This window comes from Nicotiana tomentosiformis, chromosome 9, assembly GCF_000390325.3.
Source record: "Nicotiana tomentosiformis chromosome 9, ASM39032v3, whole genome shotgun sequence".
In the NCBI taxonomy this organism is placed as follows: domain Eukaryota; kingdom Viridiplantae; phylum Streptophyta; class Magnoliopsida; order Solanales; family Solanaceae; genus Nicotiana; species Nicotiana tomentosiformis.
This window is the reverse complement of record NC_090820.1, coordinates 47,451,079-47,470,249: the sequence shown is the minus strand read 5'-3', so window position 1 is coordinate 47,470,249 and position 19,171 is coordinate 47,451,079. Positions and strand designations below refer to the sequence as shown.

Genomic DNA, 19,171 nt, shown 5'->3' with positions numbered 1-19,171 from the left:
ATTCCCACCAACGGGACCGTGATGGCGCCTAACATTCCCCTTGCTAGGCAAGCCAACGTTAGAGGATCAATAAATCAATTCCTTATTTCCATTCAATAATTAACTAAGATGAAATATAATAAGTGCGGAATTTTATAAAACTGTATTAATTACTACCACCCAGATCTGGAGTCACAATTCACGAGCATTCTAGAATTTACTATAAGTAATAGTCTGAAAGAAATACAACAGTCTGAATGAAAGAAAATAACAGTGACATAAAAGGTAGACGGGGACTTCAAGGTCTGTGAACGCCGACAGATCTATCTTGAGTCTCCGGACAGCGGACCAATAGCAAATTCTCGATCAACCTGAGCTGGTATCAAAGTCTGCACAGAAAGTGCAGAGTGCAGTATCAGTACAACCGACTCCATGTACTGGTAAGTGTCGAGCCTAACCTCGGCGAAGTAGTGACGAGGCTAGGACAAGACACCCACATATGACATGAATAGTATAATCATGCTAGTGGCAACAACAATAAATAAAGAAATAACGCAAAAATAATAGGAATGGGACATACAGTGGGGGAATACAACATCAAGAGTGAAAATAATAAAAAAACAGAATTAAACCGAAAATCCTTAAACAAATTGAGCAATTAAAACAGCAAGGAAACCTGCACGGCATCACCCTTCGTGCTTTTACTCTCAACCTCACCAAATATATAAATAAATAAATAAATAGAATGGCACAACATCACCCTTCATGAATTTACTCTCAACCTCACCGAATAAATAAATAGAACGACACGGCATCACCCTTCGTGCATTAAACCTCTCATAATATACACGGCATCACCCTTCGTGCTTTAAACCTCTCATAATATACACAGCATCACCCTTCGTACTTTACACTCTTCCTCACAATATAAATAATGCATGTACGATATCACCGTACGTGCTTAACACTCATCCTCACCAATCACAGAATCAATAACAACGGATAGATAAGAGTATCACAAAGAAACCAGTATTTTACCCATAATCAATAGCACAATGTAATCTCAACCTTGAATCAATATTCGAAAGTTACCAAATATCAGTGAAATCAGATATGAGTCACCCAATATTTTAAATAACCCGCTAAGCATGGATAGTAAAATTTAAGGCTACAAAATAGACAAGAATAGAATTTCACTCGCATGTTATGACTCGACAACGACGCATAGATGCTCGTCACCTCACCTATACATTGTATTTAATAACCAAACTTGTAGCAAATGAACACATAGTACCTATTCCCTCAAGCCAAAGTTAGACACGACACTTACCTCGCTCCGAAGTCCACTTAATTCTCAATCACAGCTTTTCCTTTGGAATTCACCTCCAAACCACTCGTATCTATTCAAAAATGACTCAATAATATCAAATATTCCTAAAGGAATCAATTATATTTCCTAAATTAAATTTCCCAAATTTTACTCCAAAAAGTCAAAGTATCGACCCTGGGCACGCTTGGTCAAAACCCGAGGTTCGGACCAAAATTCTTTTATCCATTCACCCCCCGAGCCCGAATATGTAATTAGTTTTGGAATCCGACCTCAAATTGGGGTCTAAGTCCTCAAATTTTTGAAATTCCTAGTTTCTACCCTAACCCCTAATTCTACCATGAAAACTCTAGATTTTAGATTGATAATCCATAAAATGTAATGGGTAATTGAAAGAAAATAGTTTAGAATCACTTACCAACACTTTGGGGAAGAAAATGGCTCTTGAAAATCGCCTATACCCGTTTGGTTCTTGAAAAATGTTGAAGAAATGGCTTAAACCCGTATTTGGAGTCTGTTTTAAGTCACTGGACAGGCGTTCATCGCGTTCGCGAGAGGCCTGTCGCGATCGCGATGCACAGCGGCCTAAGGCCTTCGCGTTTGCGTAAGGCAACTCCCCCCAAGCCTTCGTGTTCACGACCTAGTGGACGTGTTCGCGTAGAAGAACATGACTCCCCTCCCTCGGGTCCCTTAGACTATCGCGTTCGCGTGAGACAGATAGCGTTCGCGAAGGGTACCACCCCTAACGCTTCGCGTTCGCGACCAGTCCATCGCGTTCGCGAAGAAGAAAATTCCCCTGCCCCCATTTTACCTTCCGCATTCCCGACACTACCTACGCGAACGCGAAGAAGGGCACACAGGAATAGCTGCTGCACATAAAATCTCAGATTTTCTAAGTCCAATACATCCCGTGGCCTATCCGAAACTCACCCGAGCCCTCGGGGCTCCAAACCAAACATGCACCCAAGTCTAAAAACTTCATACTGACCTACTCACGCGATCAAATCGCCAAAATAACACAAATCAAATGAAATTCTCAAGAACACTTTAAAATTTCTATTTTCTCAACTGGACGTCCGAATCACGTCAAATCAACTCCGTTTCTCACCAAATTTCACAGACATGTCTTAAATATCATAATGAACCTGTACCGGGCTCCGGAACCAAAATACGGACCCGACACTAATAATGCGAAATATCAATCAATTCTTAAAAATAAATAATTTCCAAACTTTTAATTTTTATCAAAAATTCATAAATCAAGTTAGGGACCTCCGAATTCGATTCCGGGCATATGCCCAGGTCCCATAATTCGATACGGACCTACTGGGACTGTCAAAGAACGGATCTGGCCCTGTTTACCAAAAATATTGACCGAAATCAACTAAAATCAACTTTTAAGGTCAAAATTCTTATTTTCATTAGTTTTCAACATAAAAGCTTTTCGGAAACTTTCCCGGACTGCGCACACAAATCGAAGAGGGTAAAAATGAGATTTTAAGGCTTAAGAGCACAGATTCGAGTTCGAAAATATAAAATGACCTTTTGGGTCATCACAATTACCCCACTACATTTGTAGTAATATAAAGATATTAAATCTTCATTATTTATAGTCTCAATATAACCAATCGCTTTCGCGAATACTTTAGAAACTTAATAAGTTTCTTTGAGACTTACTACGACACAAAATAGTATAATTGGCTCTTGCAGAGCTCTCAATTAATTTTGTACTACCACTTATTCATCAACATCTATATGGTGAATAAGCTTTTAAGGAGTAATTTATACCATTATGGTCATGGTCAAATTTATATGCAAGATCTGTTTCTTGCATTACTGTTGTCTTTTAATAATCATATTGCCAAAATATTTTGGCGTATAATAGGTACGTGACCAATGACCATTCATGTCATAATAATGATATTATTTTCTTATTTCATCTCAAACCTTCTTCTAGAGGTGAGTGTGGTATATTCACTACTACTAGCACGTTCATATTCTTCCAAGAATGAATATGTATTCATAAATCAGATGTTGTCACATTCACATCATGAATAGACCATAATCATCTATATGTGCTTTACAAAATCTCATGTCAAATCGATGACAAATATTACTTTCACAGAGTGAAGGATTATTTTGAGAATCCTTATTATTCTCATTATCACAATGATGACAATTCTAATTTTTTCTATTGCCACATCCACATCCATTGATATCTTTATGGTAATAATTTTATCTTCTTTCAAACTTATCACATACTGCTATCATATTCTCTTAAGGGAATGGGAATGAAGCAAATTAAATGGGACGGATTTTCACTTCTTTGCCCACAATCATACATGAATTTGATCATGGCAGCATAGAAATTTATCATTTCGGGTGGTTATAATTTCTTACAAACTCCATTAGAGTTATAATCAAAATTTATTGTCTTTGTTTGTATTTAAAATCAAATTATAGAATTTCAAGAATTCAAAAGAGAAAAATAAAGTAAAATACTTACTTTAAATCCAGAATTTAATCGCGAAGGAACTTCATGGAACAATTGGCAATCATTATGCTCAATCACAAAGCTTCTTCTCAATTGGTTAGAGTCTCGTGCTCATAACGTGTTATGAAACAATAAAAGAAGAAGAAGAGTATTGCAGAGAAAAATAGAGAGAGAGAATTCCTATTGATATGTGATCAATTACAATGAAATAGAACCCCTCTATTTATAGGGAAAAAGTGACTTAGCCATCAAGTAACAACCCTAAAATCTCTCTAAAATATAAACATTCACCATAAATAAAATACTATTTATAATATGTATAAAAATTTCAGATTTTCGGATATCCAAAAATCCGAAGTACCAAATCCAATATCCAAAATCGAAATCTACAAATTTTAAAAATTAAATTCAAAATCCAATCCGCAATTCGAAAATTCAAACAAAAAATCCAAAAAATTTGGATTTCGATTTGAATTTCAGATTTGCCAAAACTATGTTCACCCCTATATACAATCAAACCTTTATATAACAATATCGTTTGTTTTAATATAATTTGGCCTTTATATTAAATTATATCATTTGATTGTTATAAATGAAAATGATGTAAAACTATTTTTTTCTTTTTTTAATGTTACTTACACTACTAGAAAACTGCCTAAAACCGTCCAGAAATACCGACCGAAATCGGTCGGAAAACTGAAAAAAAAACGACTAATTTCCGACCGACTTTAATCCGTCGAAATTAAGTTGATCGGTAAAAAAAGCGACCGAAGTCGGTCGTAATTTCCTACCGATTTTGGTCGGTAAATTAATTTTCACAAGCGATCCAAAAAGAAAAATCTGTCAAAAAAACTAATCGAAGTCGGTCGGTATTTTCCGACCGAATTCGGTCGGTATTTTTAATTATATAATTAAAAAATGCACCGTCTGGGACTCGAACTAGGATCTGTACTATGATAGAATACTATTCTACCACTAGACTATTGGTACATTTTTGTTTATGACTTTCTTTTAATTTATTTGTACTCTTTAATTGTATTTTTGCACGAAAATAACCAATCGATTTCGTTCGGTTTTATTAAAAATATAAAATTACCGACCGAAGTCGGTCGGTTTTTTAAAATGACTCACTGAAATAACCGACCAATTTCGGTCAATTGTTTGAATATTAATTTTAATTTATTTTATATAAAAAACCGACCGATTTCGGTCAGATTCTTAAAAAATAAATTTCGCGAGATACTAAAATAGTTTTCCGTATTTTTGCGCAAAAAAAACCGACCGAAGTCGGTCGGTTTCGTAAAAAAAATTAAAAATTAAAATATTTAAAAATACCGACCGACTTCGGTAGGTTTTTCGACCGACCGAAGTCAATCGGTTGGCCGCGGTCGGTTTTGACCGAATTTATAGTAGTGTTATATAAGATAAGAAATTATTTAAATTTAAACTTCAAAGATATGCGAATTAAGGAAAGCTAATATATTCATGTTTGGAATTAAGTCATGGAGTTTTCCGGCGGCTGGTAGATAGTTTAGATAGCTAGATGTGTTTGATTTAATTATGATTTTGTAAATATTTACTTGGTGATTAAAAAGGTTTCTAATTAGCAAAAAAATAATATATTATTAATGAATCTATTGAAACTTTGCTTAATAAAAAAATATATGCAGATGAAAACTTTTGGTCAATGAAATAAAAATATACAAGCATATATTTTAATAAAAAGCTGTTATTGGGTCCGAGAAAATTTTGACTTTTGTATTAAATAACTATTATATAAAGATGCAATTACAAAAAAAATAATTGTAGCTGATCGAACAATATAATAAAATTTAAATATAAACTATTTTCGAAAGTAAAAGCGTAAATAGGATTAATTTCAGTGACGGTCATTGAACTATCTTTCAATTTCACTAAAGTCATTTAACTATTTTATGTCACTTAAAAGTAACTAAACTTTATCATTGTCACTTAAAAGTTATTTTGCCTCAAACCCCTACCATAAATATGACATGGCATTAAATTTTATAATAAAAATCCAAAAAATAAATGTCACATAAGCTAATATGGGTCATACCCATTTTAGATCCATTTATCCTTTAATGTAATTTGACCCATAATCCTAATGAGTTTCGATAAATAAAAAAAATTAAGTTCCACATTAGTTTAAAATGATTATCCTATACTATAAAGTTTTGCCTTTTCTGTTACATAATGCACATTTATAATTATTCTATACTAAAATAATTTATGCTAGAAAATTCTTATTTTGTTTTTATGCCCTATCCGAGTCATTTTATAACTCTGCTGCAACTAAAATACTATTGTATCCAAACTAATGTGATAGAAAATTCTTATTTTGTTTGTATGCCCCATCCAAGTCATTTTATAACTCTGTTGATTCTAAAATACTATTGTATCAAAACTAATGTGCTAGAAAATTCTTATTTTATTTGTATGCCCCATCCGAGTCATTCATAATTATTCTATACTAAAATAATCTATGCTAAAAAATTCTTATTTTGCTTGTATGCCCCATCCGAGTCATTTTAAAATAGCTTCAGTAGAGTTATAAAATGACTCGGATGGAGCATACAAACAAAATAAGAATTTTCTAGCATAAATTATTTTAGTATAGAATAATTATGAATGTGCATTATGTAATAGAAAAGGCAAAACTTTATAATATAGGATAATCATTTTAAACTAATGTGAAACTTAATATTTTTTTTAATCGAAACTCATTTAGATTATGGGTCAAATCACATTAAAGGATAAATGAATCTAAAATAGGTATGATCCATATTAGTTTATGTGACATTTATTTTTGGATTTTTATCATAAAATTTAATGTCATATCATATTTATGATAGAGATTTGAGATAAAATAACTTTTAAGTGATAATAATAAAGTTTAATTACTTTTAAGTAATAAAAAATAATTAAATAACTTTAATAAAATTGAAAGATAGTTCAATGATCACCGGTGGAATTAACCTAGCGTAAATATAACCCTTTTTAATTCTCTTTTAAAATCGTTTCAACTACAAAGTTAACAATACACACGCATCTATAAAAATTGTCTGGACGTGCTATTGTTACAGTGCATCTGCCCCAGGCCCGAATGTCTTCTACTTCTGTCACAGTGGGATGTAGCAAATAGCGTCATTTTTTGCATTTGCGCATATATAAGACACAAAGCAGAGGCAAACCTTCGTCCTTTCTGCATGCGTGGTTGTTGCCAAGTGTTAATTTACTTCACGTGTTCACTTTGGATCTAGCGGTGACATCTTCTTAATTATGTTATTTTGCTATACTAGTTTGTTTGTTATTTTGCTACTATGATTTATGAAGACAAATACCTGCCTCGTTATGTTTCCCCTGTCACTAGCTCTCCGACCAAATGGCTTAAGGGAAATAACACTCCAATAAGCATTTGCGTCTATAGCAAACCCTGTAGTTTTGTCCTTGATGTAATCATCGACATGTTAGCCGATCTCTCTTGTTTGAGTGACATGTGTCGTTTCGGTAAAGTTGGATATCAGCATTAAGGAAAATTTAAACTCCATGAGTGTTGAATTAAAAAAAAAAGTAACTATATACATAAATTTAAATTTAACTTTATTTGTACAAGAGTTTTACACATATTTGTTCAATCATAAATTATTGAATTCTGCGGAACTCCCCACACTATTGCTAGAATTTTCCACTGCTAAATTATGCTCAAAGAATAGTGAGTTTTAATACTAGAATTTGTATTGTAGTAAGAGAAAAATGAAAACTTACTACTACAATTCTCCGCACTCACCCACCCATTTTTAAATGCATACAGTGCAATAATATCTTGGCTGAATGTGGTGTAATGGAAAAAACAAAGGGGATAGCGATCAGCAAAAGCATCAATACTTATCAACTCGCCGCATATTTCCAGTGCCAGCTATGTTCATGTCCTTTACAAATTGTCCGTACACCGTACTCACGTGACATGCACGTAGCTAGCCTTATCACCCTTCCACTTGATCACTTCATTTTCTTCTCCACGTTACTCTTCGTTCTCTTCATTATCAACACTTGTCAATTTGCATGCATGCATGCAATGTTTCAAACTCATCTTCCTCCACTATAAATCCCCACGAACAAAATCAACTTCTCTTCATCCCCATCAACACTTCTCCATCACAGTTCATTAACTATGGCGATTTTTGCTAAACCGAAGCTTTTGTTTCTCTTCTTCTTGATCCTTTCTCTTTTCCTTGCTTCTCAATGTGATGATGAAAACCCTCGTGGCCAAGACCCGAGGCGCGAGCTCGAGAGTTGCTTACGGCAATGCCAGGTTCAGAGTGAAAGACAAGAGAGCCCTGAACAGCAACTCCAATGTCAGAGAAGCTGTGTTTTACGATATGAACAGCAGAGAGAGAAATCTGAAGAAGTGATTGAGGACATACTGACTCATCACCGTGACCCTGAAAGTATTTACAGAGAGTGCCAGCAACGTTGTCAGAGACAAGAACATGGACAGCAGAGACAGTGCCAACAACGTTGTGAGCAGGAGTATCGGAGAGAACAAGAACAACAACATCGTGGCCACCAGAGTGGAGAAGATAATCAAGGACGAGAAGGTATGGTGTTTGTAGTTACTCATCTATTTTATTTTACGCTGACAGAAAAGAAAAAGGGTTTATTTATCACGTTGCATATATTATTTAAAAGTATTTTGACTTTTACTATTGTTTACATAATTTTAAATATAAGATTTAAAATTTTATTTTCAAACTCAACTGAAAGTATAGTTATTTTGAATATCGTACTTCGGACCATGCCATATAAAGTGGCATGGAGGGAAAATAGTTAATTAATTTGGTTTTCGTTCTACAAAGTCATATAAAGTGGTTCATTACAGAGGTGTCATTTAATTTGTAATATACAGTACTACCTCGGTGAACCTATTTTTTTGTCCGTTTCAAAAATTATTATGATCCTTTTTTAAATTTGAAAATAACTTTGCTTAAACTTATAATTTTAGCCTTAATGAGAAACTTTTATAACCATACAAATACTCTGAGCCTTCTTAAATTGTTAAGAACCACAAATTTTAATTTTTTTTTTTAAACTTCGTGCCCAATCAAATAAGTTCACATAAATTAAAATTGGAACAGAGAAAGTATTTAATATCTATAATTGGTAATATATGCAATAACCATGTATATTACATCGGTACAGTGTCAAAATTAAGAAATTTGGATCTTGAAAATCTAAAAGTATCACATAAATTTGGGACATAGGTCAAAATTAAATTTGGGCTATAGGTCAAAATAAAGAAGTTTGAAGTTTGAATCTTGAAAATTATGAAGTATCCCATAAATTTGGGACAAAGGAGTGTGTATATATATGTATACATATATGAAATTCGGCCGTACATCTATGCTTTATAGCATTTCTTAAATTCTGTTTTATTCTATTTCTTTCCTAGTAGGTCGTACGCAGCGTGAACCTGAGAGGAGATTCAGAGAGTGCCAACAGAGATGTCAACGACAAGAACAGGGCCAACAGCAGAGACAGTGCCAACAACGTTGTGAGCAAGAATACAGGAGAGAGCAAGAACAACAACATGGTGGCTCGGAGGAGATCCTAGAAGAAAATCAAGGGCGAGGCCAACGTGAGCCCGAGAGGAGATTCAGAGAATGCCAACAGAGGTGCCAAAGACAAGAACAGGGCCAACAACAGAGACAGTGCCAACAACGTTGTGAGCAAGAATACAGGAGAGAACAAGAACAACAACGTGGTGGCTCAGAGGAGATCCTAGAAGAAAATCAAGGACGCGGCCAACGTGAGCCCGAGAGGAGATTCAGGGAGTGCCAACAGAGATGCCAAAGACAAGAACAGGGCCAACAGCAGAGACAGTGCCAACAACGTTGTGAGCGAGAATACAGGAGAGAACAAGAACAACAACGAGGCAGCGAGGAGAGAGAAGAAGATAATCAAGGCCGTGACCCCCAAAGGATATTCAGAGAGTGTCAGCAGAGATGTCAGCAACAGGAACAGGGACGACAACAACAGAGACAGTGCCAACAACGTTGCGAGGAAGAGTTCAGGAGAGAGCAAGAACAACAACGACGTGGCCAGGAGACTGGAGAAGAAAGGGAGAACCCACAAAGAGAAAGAGAAGAAGAGAACAATCCCTACTTGTTTGAGTCTCAGAGGTTTAGGTCTCGATTCAGAGCCACACATGGTGATTTTCGAGTTCTTGAGAAATTCACCGAAAGATCTGAACTTCTCCGAGGAATAGAAAACTACCGAGTTGCAGTAGTTGAATTTGAGCCTCTGTCTTTCATGCTTCCTCATCACTGTGATGCTGAAGCCATATTTGTTGTGGTTAGAGGTAATTAATTTTTTCTATTCTGCTTATGTTCTTTGGGTAATAATTAAAACCAAGTGAAATGATAATTACAGTAATGTTAACTTTCTTTTCAGGCAGAGGAACTATAAGTATAGCAGAACAGGATGAGAAGAACTCCTTCAACTTGGAGCATGGAGATGTAATCAGAGTGAATGCTGGTTCAACAGTGTACATGCTCAACAGGGATAACAATGAAAGGTTCTTTGTTTACGTGCTAGCCCAGGCTGTCAATACCCCTGGCCAATTCCAGGTAATCATAGTAGTATTACATATTGCGTGACAAAACTAAATTATTCTCAACAATAGTTTAAATTTTGGGGCTATTGCTTATGAGTATTTCTATCTTCACTAGTTAGAATTAGTCAAATCAGGACATGGTGTAGAAGTATTCAAGATAACAGCCTCCAAAATTATCACTTTGAGAGGAGTTTTAAAGTAACTTCTAAAAATTGTTGGGACGGAGATATTTTATAATTGTTCAATATTTCTAGTTTCACCTTTAGAATTGGTCAACTGATATTAGATACAAAATATTGTACCTACAATTTGTTAATACTGATGTACTTTATCTTGGTTCAGGAATACTTCAGTGCTGGAGGTCAGAATCCAGAATCCTTCTACAGAGCTTTCAGCAGCGATATCCTGGAGACTGCTTTCAATGTAAGCCCGCTTAATTGATATCCAACTAATTAATATTTCACTCGATCATTTTTATGTTAGTTGCAATTCTCACTGTGTATTTTGTTTATTATTATTCATTAGACCCCAAGGGACAGATTAGAAAGGCTATTTGGGCAACAAAAACAGGGGATAGTAATCAAAGCATCTGAAGAACAAATTAGAGCAATAAGTGAACACGCTTCGCGCTCCACTAAGCAACAAACTAAGGGTCGGACAACAGGTCCTTTTAATCTGTTGAAAGAACACCCATTATTCAGTAGCAGATTTGGACAGTTCTTTGAAGCGTCTCCAGATAGATTTGAACAGTTGAGAGATATGGATGCTGCTGTTGCTTTCATGAACATCAACCAAGTAAGGCTTTTCACAAGTTAACTTATCAAAAAAGATGTAATCTTTAATTACTTTTCAATATTCTTTAGTCTGCTCTAGAACGTTATTTAGACTTAATTCTCCAGGTTTACTATTTCATCTGTCATAGTTTAGTTACCTGCAATTACCCGATAACATACAAAATTTACACTGTCAAGTGTCAACTCTAAAACATTTGTATTCTTAGTGTATTTTTTAAGATATAATTTGAAACATAATTGCAGGGTGGAATGGTACTACCATACTACAACACAAGGTCAACAAGGTTGGCAATGGTTGTAGAAGGAAACGGGCGTTTTGAAATGGCATGTCCTCATCTTGGTAGCCAAAGCCAGAGGCAAGGGTCCCGTGGAGGAAGAAGAGAACAAGAACGAGAACAAGAAGGTGGAGATGTCCATTACCAGAAAGTCCGTGGAACTCTATCAGTTGGTGATGTTTTGGTTGTCCCTGCCGGTCATCCTATTACCTTTATAGCCACTGGAGGTTCAAATCTCAGGATAGTTGGTTTCGGCGTCAATGCTCATAACAGTAGAAAGAATTTCCTTGCAGGTATATCAGTTTCCTCTGTTTTACAGTATGTGTGTATTGACATTGTGAAATTTTAAAAATATTTTAACATGTTATGAGAGTGTCTTATTAAAATTCTTTGGCTGGTTTGAAATTTTAGGACAACAAAACATATGGAGAAATGTGGACAGAGAAGCAAAGGAGCTTTCATTCAACATGCCAGGAAAGGAGGTAGAAGAAATCTTGCAGAGGCAAGATCAGTCTTACTTTGTGGCAGGACCAGAACAGCACGGCCAGCGGCAGAGGGAGAGGGGTGAAGAAGGAAAGGGACAACAGTATCTGTCTTCAATTTTGGACTTCGTTTTCTAAGTTATACATTTGCACGAGGCACTAGCTAGTAATGATGCAGCTGTGAGAACTGAGAGCTTTGTGAGTAAATAAATAAAGGCTCTAAGAGTAGTACCGATTTAACTACAAATAAATGTGGATGTGGGTCTTCCTTCTAAGCCAAGGTTGTGAGCGTTTTTGGCTTCTTGTAGTTCTTTATCATGTGCTATGTAAGTTATGTGAAATATAAATAAAACTTCTCTTTTAAACCCAAAGAATGAGTGAGTGCCTTGCTCTGAGCTCCTCGTATCCCATTCTTTTCGTGAAATGAGTGAGTGCCTTGCTCAGAGTTCCTCGTATCCCATTCTTTTCGTGAAAATGTGTTGGAAAATCGCGTTCAATCCCATTCTAATTTATCCCGAAATTTTCAAGAATTTGAGATTTATAGTTAGGTATGAATATCGGAAGTCAAATGTATATAGTGTGAATGAGTCACAACTACTATACCAAAAAAATATGACAATCACTAAATAATAAACAAGACAATAAGACAACAATAAAAAAACAACAGAATTTACGAGGTTCGGTCAATTTTGCCTACTTTCTCGGACACAATCAATATTTTATTCCACTTCAAAATTACAAGTGAAATAATACTAAAGAGAGAAGATACAAATGTCTTAAGAAGATAAAAGGGCAAATGAGAGGTGTGTTTAAATCCTAAACATTAGGCCTCCTTTTATAGGGTGAAATTCCCATTCAAAATTGTCATTCACCGATGTGGGACTTTTGACAATTTCAACAAATCTCCACCTTGGCAAAATTTCACATCTTCAATTTTCTCTCAATAACAAATTTTGGTTGTGTCTTCATCTTCAATCTTTAGTGTTCAACAATGTTGATCAAATCCAAACAATGTTGAAACTTGACCGCAGTCACCACTTTTGTCAGCATATCAGCAGGGTTCTCCGTAGTATGAATTTTCTTCACCGTGACTCCACCTTCTTCTATGATTTCTCATACGAAATGATACCGAACATCAATGTGCTTCGTCCTTGCATGATAAACTTGGTTCTTTGCTAATTGAATAGCACTTTGACTATCACAAAAAAATTATAATATTTTTTTGTTCAATACCAAGCTCCTTTAGCAACCCCTGAAGCCAAATTGCCTCATTCACAGCCTCTGTAATAGCCATGTACTTTGCCTCTGTTGTAGAAAAAGCAACTGTTGACTGCAAAGTAGACTTCCAACTAACTGGTGCTTTTGTAAAAGTAAACACATAACCAGTAGTTGACCTTCGTTTGTCCAGATCACCCGCAAAATCTGAGTCACAATATCCAACTATAGACCGATTGCCTTCCTGCTAAAAAACTAACCAAACATCTACAGTACTATGAATATACCGTAGAATCCATTTCACAGCTTGCCAATGCTCCTTTCCTGGATTATGCATATATCTGCTAATAACTCCAACGACTTGTGAAATATCAGGTCTCGTACAAACCATTGCATACATCAAGCTACCAACAACATTTGCGTATGGTACTCTTGACATATACTCCTGTTCAGTTTCATCCTTTGGTGACATTATAGTACTTAGCTTAAAATGGGGAGCAAGTGGCGTACTAATTGGCTTAGTCTTCTTATTTATGCCAAAACGTTGTAGTACTCTCTTCAAATATTCTTTCTGAGATAAACAGAGTTTCTTTGAACGTCTATCTCTTATTATCTCTATGCCAAGAATTTTCTTTGCCTCACCTAGATCCTTCATCTCGAACTCCTCCTTCAGTTGAATCTTCAACTTATTAATTTCTTCCGAATTCTTGGAAGTTATCAACATATCATCAACATATAGGAGAAGATATACAAAGGAACCATCATTAAGTTTGCGCAAATACACACAATGATCGTATTTGCTTCTCTTGTACCCTTGTCGCAACATAAACTTGTCAAATCGCTTGTACCATTGTCTAGAAGATTGTTTCAATCCGTACAACGATTTTTCAAGTTTGCATACCATATTTTCTTTTCCAGCAACTTTGAATCTTTCTGGCTGAGTCATGTAGATTTCCTCCTCCAAGTTTCCATGTAAAAACGCAGTTTTTACATCCATCTGAACTAGTTCCCAATCCAACTATGCTACTAAAGCCAACATAATTCTAATGGAGGAATGTTTTACAACTGGAGAAAATACTTCATTGTAATCAATTCCCTCTTTTTGAGCATATCCTTTGTCCACCAATCTTGCTTTGTAGCGAACATCTTCTTGGTTAGGAAATCCTTATTTCTTTGCAAATACCCATTTGCACCCAATTGCTTTCTTTCCCTTCGGGAGATTGGCCAATTTTCATGTATGATTCTGATGAAGGGACTGCATTTCTTCATTCATGGCAATCCTCCACTTATCTTCTTCTGAACTTTGGATTACGTCTTTCTAAGTGGTAGGAACACCATCAGCTACAATTGAGGTTGCACAAGCAACTGTCTCTATGAGACGAACAGGTTTCGTTATTGTCCTTTTTGGCCTGCTGGTTGCTATTGATTCAAGTTGTTGTCGAGGTTCCTGAGTTGGAATCTTCCTTTCTACTGGCTCTTCTTCCAGAGGGTAATCTTCATGAGTTTCCTCCTCTTCTTCTTGTGTAGGAAAAATAAATTTCCTTCAAACTCCACCTGCTTTGATGCACCATCAGTTTGCTTGACATCTTCAACTGTCACCTTATCTGTTATGGCAGATTCATCAAAGGTAACATCTCTGCTGAATATAATATTCCTTGTCTCTGGACACCATAAGCTGTATCCTTTGACTCCAGAAGTAATCCCCATAAATATAGCCTTCTTTGCTCTCGGATCCAATTTTGACTCTTTCACATGATAGTATGCAATTGAGCCAAACACGTGCAAAGAGTCATAATCTACAACAGGTTTTCCATTCCATTTTTCAAATGGTGTCTTGCCATCAATAGCAGCAGATGGTAGACGATTAATGAGGTGGCATGCATATGTAATTGCCTCAGCCCAAAATTCTTTGCCCAGGCCAGCATTGGACAACATACACCGTACCTTCTCCAGTAAAGTCCGGTTCATACGTTCTGCCACTCCATTCTGTTGTGGTGTATTTCTGACAGTGAAGTGTCGGACGATGCCATCATTTTCACAGACCTTATTGAAATGATCATTTTTGTATTCACCTCCATTGTCTGTGCGAATACACTTGATCCTCCTGCCTGTTTGATTCTCCACCATCGTTTTCCATTTGAGAAAAATTCCCAACACTTCATCTTTCCTCTTCATTGTATACACCCACACTCTTCGGGAAAAATCATCAACAAAGGTTACAAAATAGTGCTTCCCACCCAATGAAGGTGTTTTGGAAGCACCCCAAACATCAGAGTGTACATAATCCAAAATGCCTTTAGTATTATGGATCGCTATACCAAATTTAACCCTTGTCTGTTTCCCTTTGACACAATGCTCGCAAAACTCCAAGTTGCAAGTCTTTACGCCTTTTAACAATCCTTGATTAGATAAAGCTTTCAAGGATTTTCCTCCAGCATGTCCCAAGCGCATGTGCCATAGCCTGGTTGCTTCTGCCTCTTTGTCATCACTGGATGTCACTGTTGCTGTCCCAATAACTGTGCTACCACGATAGCAGTACATGTTATTGTTCTTCCGATTGGCCTTCATTACCACTAGTGCACCGGAGCATATTCTCATCACTCCATTTTCTGCAATGATTTTGAACCCTTTTGATTCTAGGGCTCCCACAGAGATGAGATTCTTCTTCAAACCCGGTACATATCGAACATCTGTTAATGTTCAGATCATTCCATCATGGATCCTTAATCTTATTGAACCAATTCCATATGAGGTAAGATGGCTGTTATCCGCTGTGTGGATGACTCCATATTCTCCTTCTTGAAAATTCACGAACCAGTCCTTGTTGGGACACATATGATAGCTACAAGCTGAGTCCATCAACCATATGTCTGATGATGTTGATAACTCTGTTGTAACTAATGAGAAGTCTGAATCATCACAATCAGCTACATTTGAATCCATAATAGCCTTTCCATTATTATGTCTGGCCTTATTCTTCAACTTCGGACAGTCTTTCTTCCAGTGCCCCTGTTCTCGACAAAAGGCACATTCATCTTTGCTAGGTCTAGATATCGACTTGGATCTTCCCTTCTTAGTCCTCGTTTGATTTTGAGGACGACCCCTCACAATTAGTGCTTCTCCTTCTCCGCCCTTTATTTTTCTCCCTTTCTTTGTTCATAGCTGTACAAAGCCGAACAAACTTCTCTAAGAGAAATTTTGTCATTTCCATGGAGTAGAGTAGTTTCAAGGTGCTCGTACTCATTAGGAAGTGACCCCAACAACATCAAGGCCAAGTCACCATCATCAAAAGTTGCATCCATATTTTTTAAATCTGTGACCAACTTATTGAAACTGGTGATATGTTCATTCATTGTGGTACCAGGAACATAGGTGAAGAGAAACAGTCTTTTCTTCATGTACAATTTATTTTGACTGTTTTTCTTCAAAAATTTATCCTCCAGTACTTTCCATAATTTACTTGCAGAAGTTTCCTTTGTGTATGGATATTTCTGCTCTCTAGCAAGGTAGGATCGAATGGTACCGCAAGCAACACGATTGATAATTTTCCAATCTTCTCCTCCAATAACATCTGGCTTCTTTTCTTCAATGGCAAGATCTAGCCCTTGTTGAAAAAGAACATCTAGAACCTCGCCTTGCCACATCCCAAAATGTCCTGACCCGTCAAAAATTTCTACCGCAAATTTTGCATTTGACACAATTCTTGTCATAAGCGAAGATGCCAACGATGACGTATTATTGACACTTGATGTAGATTCTTCTTGTTTACTGTCTCCCATTTTGACACAAATATTATTTAGTAGCTGACGACACAAATCAAGATTATTTCCTTTCTGGTGTGGAAGATCAGACTAAGCTGCAACCACAGAGCATACTCAGACAGAACCTTGACTCAGTTACCAAGATAGATCTTTTCTGATGTGGAAGATCAGACTATGCTGCAACCACAGAGCATACTTAGACAGTACCTTGGCTCTGATACCAATTGTTGCGGAAGCCAAATGTATATAGTGTGAATGAGTCACAACTACTATACCAAAAATTATGACAACCACTAAATAATAAACAAGACAATAAGACAACAATAAAAGAACAACAGAATTTACGAGGTTCGGTCAATTTTGCTCACTTCCTCGGACACAATCAATATTTTATTCCACTTCAAAATTACAAGTGAAATAATACTAAAGAGAGAAGATACAAATGCCTTAAGAAGATAAAAGGCAAATGAGAGGTGTGTTTAAATCCTAAACATTAGGCCTCTTTTTATAGGGTGAAATTCTCATTCAAAATTGTCATCCACCGATACGAGACTTTTGACAATTTCAACATATCCTACATGGGAAAAGAAGATTGATTTCCTTTGCAGAAGTATCAAAATCTCAAGAAGTAACTGGAAAATGAAATTACTACCTATATCAAATAGGAGCAACTTCAGAGCCCGAGCATGGCTTCTCCGATTTCAATATTAATCACCAAAATTTTGCATATAATAGTTCTCCCAAGGCAAACAAATCGAAGAGAGTTTGGACTTTGGAAACAGTTTGGTTTCTGAATGCGCAACGTTGTTTCTGGTTTTTCTGTATAACTTTTACTAGTACTTAGCTTTCACAACTTTCAGGAATCAAAATTAATACTCCCTTCATTTTATATGCTACTTTTCTTTTGGGTCTCTTTAGAAAAGATTGATACTTTCTTATTTGCATCTAATAAAAGTATCATGTCATATGGAAATTATTTAGCTCTATACATACACCCCAGAAGCTTATTTTATTGACAGCTTACTCGTTTTTAATACACACACATACAAATATATGTTGGAATCCTAATATATTTGTCTGCAAATGCTATTAGTACATTGCATCTGCCGGATGACTTTTTCTTTGGCCATAGCAGGATGAAGTAAATTATAGTGTCATTTTGCACATGTATATTTAAGACACAAATATTCAGAGGCAAACCTTCGTCGTCTCTGCATGCGTGTTGGTTGCCAAGTGTTTTCTGTTCGCGCGTGTTCAATTTGGATTTACTTCTTCTGTAATTTAGCAATTGATTTTGAAGCGTCAACAAATACTTTAGCCTCGTTATGTTTCACCTGTCACTGGCTCACCAACCAAATAGTTTAACACTTACAATAAGCATTAAGTTTTAATGGACACCGTGTAGTGTTCTCCTTGATGTATATATTCATCGACATGTAAGGTTACCTCCATCTGAGTCAACATGCATGTCTTGTTTGAATAAAGTCTCGTCAGAAAACTGGCAAAATCCGTCCACAGAATACAGATCGAAATCGATCGGAAAATAGGTAAATTAGTCACAAAAATCAAAGAAAATATTTCTCACAAAAATTATGTATATATAATTTACCGACCGATTTCGGTCGGTATTATTGTTAGATTATTTGTTATTTACAATATCTACATATATATTTAGCAATACACACATATAACACACACACACACACACACACACACATATATATATATATATATATATATATATATATATACATACATACATAAATACACATAATCTTGAATGTTTTATTCTCGATCATCTTATTAGTACTTTGCTCGGATACTTCATTAGTGGATCAATTGGAAATTCAATTATATTCGATTAAAACTTAGTATAACACATTTAAAAACAAAGTGTATAGTTCTATAAGATGTAGTTCTATATTAATATGTCACGACTCAATTTCCCTTATAGGCCGTGATGGCGTCTAACGTTGCCGCCAGGTAAGCCACAACGGTGAATTAGCCGTGTATTTATTCCTTTTAATAATTTCAAAGTAGTTGGTTTTTATTTATTAAATAAGAGAGAAATGAAAAATTTAATAAAGTAAAGCGAAACTAATAAAAGAGCAAACGCAGTGAAATAAATGCTCAAAAGTCATAAAGTCTACTAGTATGTTTTCAAGACTTGATGTCATAAATGTGTGTGAACAACTAGTAGAATATACAAA

At 35.7% G+C, this 19,171-nt stretch overlaps 1 protein-coding gene across 3 annotated transcripts; it reads left to right on the top strand.

Moving 5' to 3' along the window:
• The first annotated feature begins 7,944 nt into the window (after positions 1 to 7,944).
• Positions 7,945 to 12,359, top strand: LOC104091967 (vicilin Jug r 2.0101-like). 3 transcript variants are annotated; one of them, XM_018769394.3, is made up of 8 exons: positions 7,945 to 8,419; positions 9,271 to 9,582; positions 9,754 to 10,179; positions 10,272 to 10,447; positions 10,777 to 10,857; positions 10,960 to 11,229; positions 11,472 to 11,796; positions 11,915 to 12,359. In XM_018769394.3, the coding sequence occupies exons 1-8, from the start codon at positions 7,993 to 7,995 to the stop codon at positions 12,121 to 12,123; spliced, it is 2,226 nt and encodes a 741-aa protein (XP_018624910.1). In that variant the 5' UTR covers positions 7,945 to 7,992; the 3' UTR covers positions 12,124 to 12,359. The 3 variants fall into 3 exon arrangements, with proteins under 3 accessions (XP_018624910.1, XP_009595712.1, XP_009595711.1); XM_009597417.4 differs by having other exon boundaries at positions 9,274 to 10,179; XM_009597416.4 differs by having other exon boundaries at positions 9,271 to 10,179.
• Positions 12,360 to 19,171: the final 6,812 nt, after the last annotated feature.

Bases quoted from the DNA above. Each gene is read 5' to 3' on its own strand.
- LOC104091967 (XM_009597416.4), top strand. From the start codon at position 7,993: ATGGCGATTTTTGCTAAACCGAAGCTTTTGTTTCTCTTCTTCTTGATC. The intron at 8,420-9,270 runs GTATGGTGTTTG...TTTCTTTCCTAG, and splicing joins AGATAATCAAGGACGAGAAG to TAGGTCGTACGCAGCGTGAA. The intron at 11,797-11,914 runs GTATATCAGTTT...TTGAAATTTTAG, and splicing joins TAGAAAGAATTTCCTTGCAG to GACAACAAAACATATGGAGA.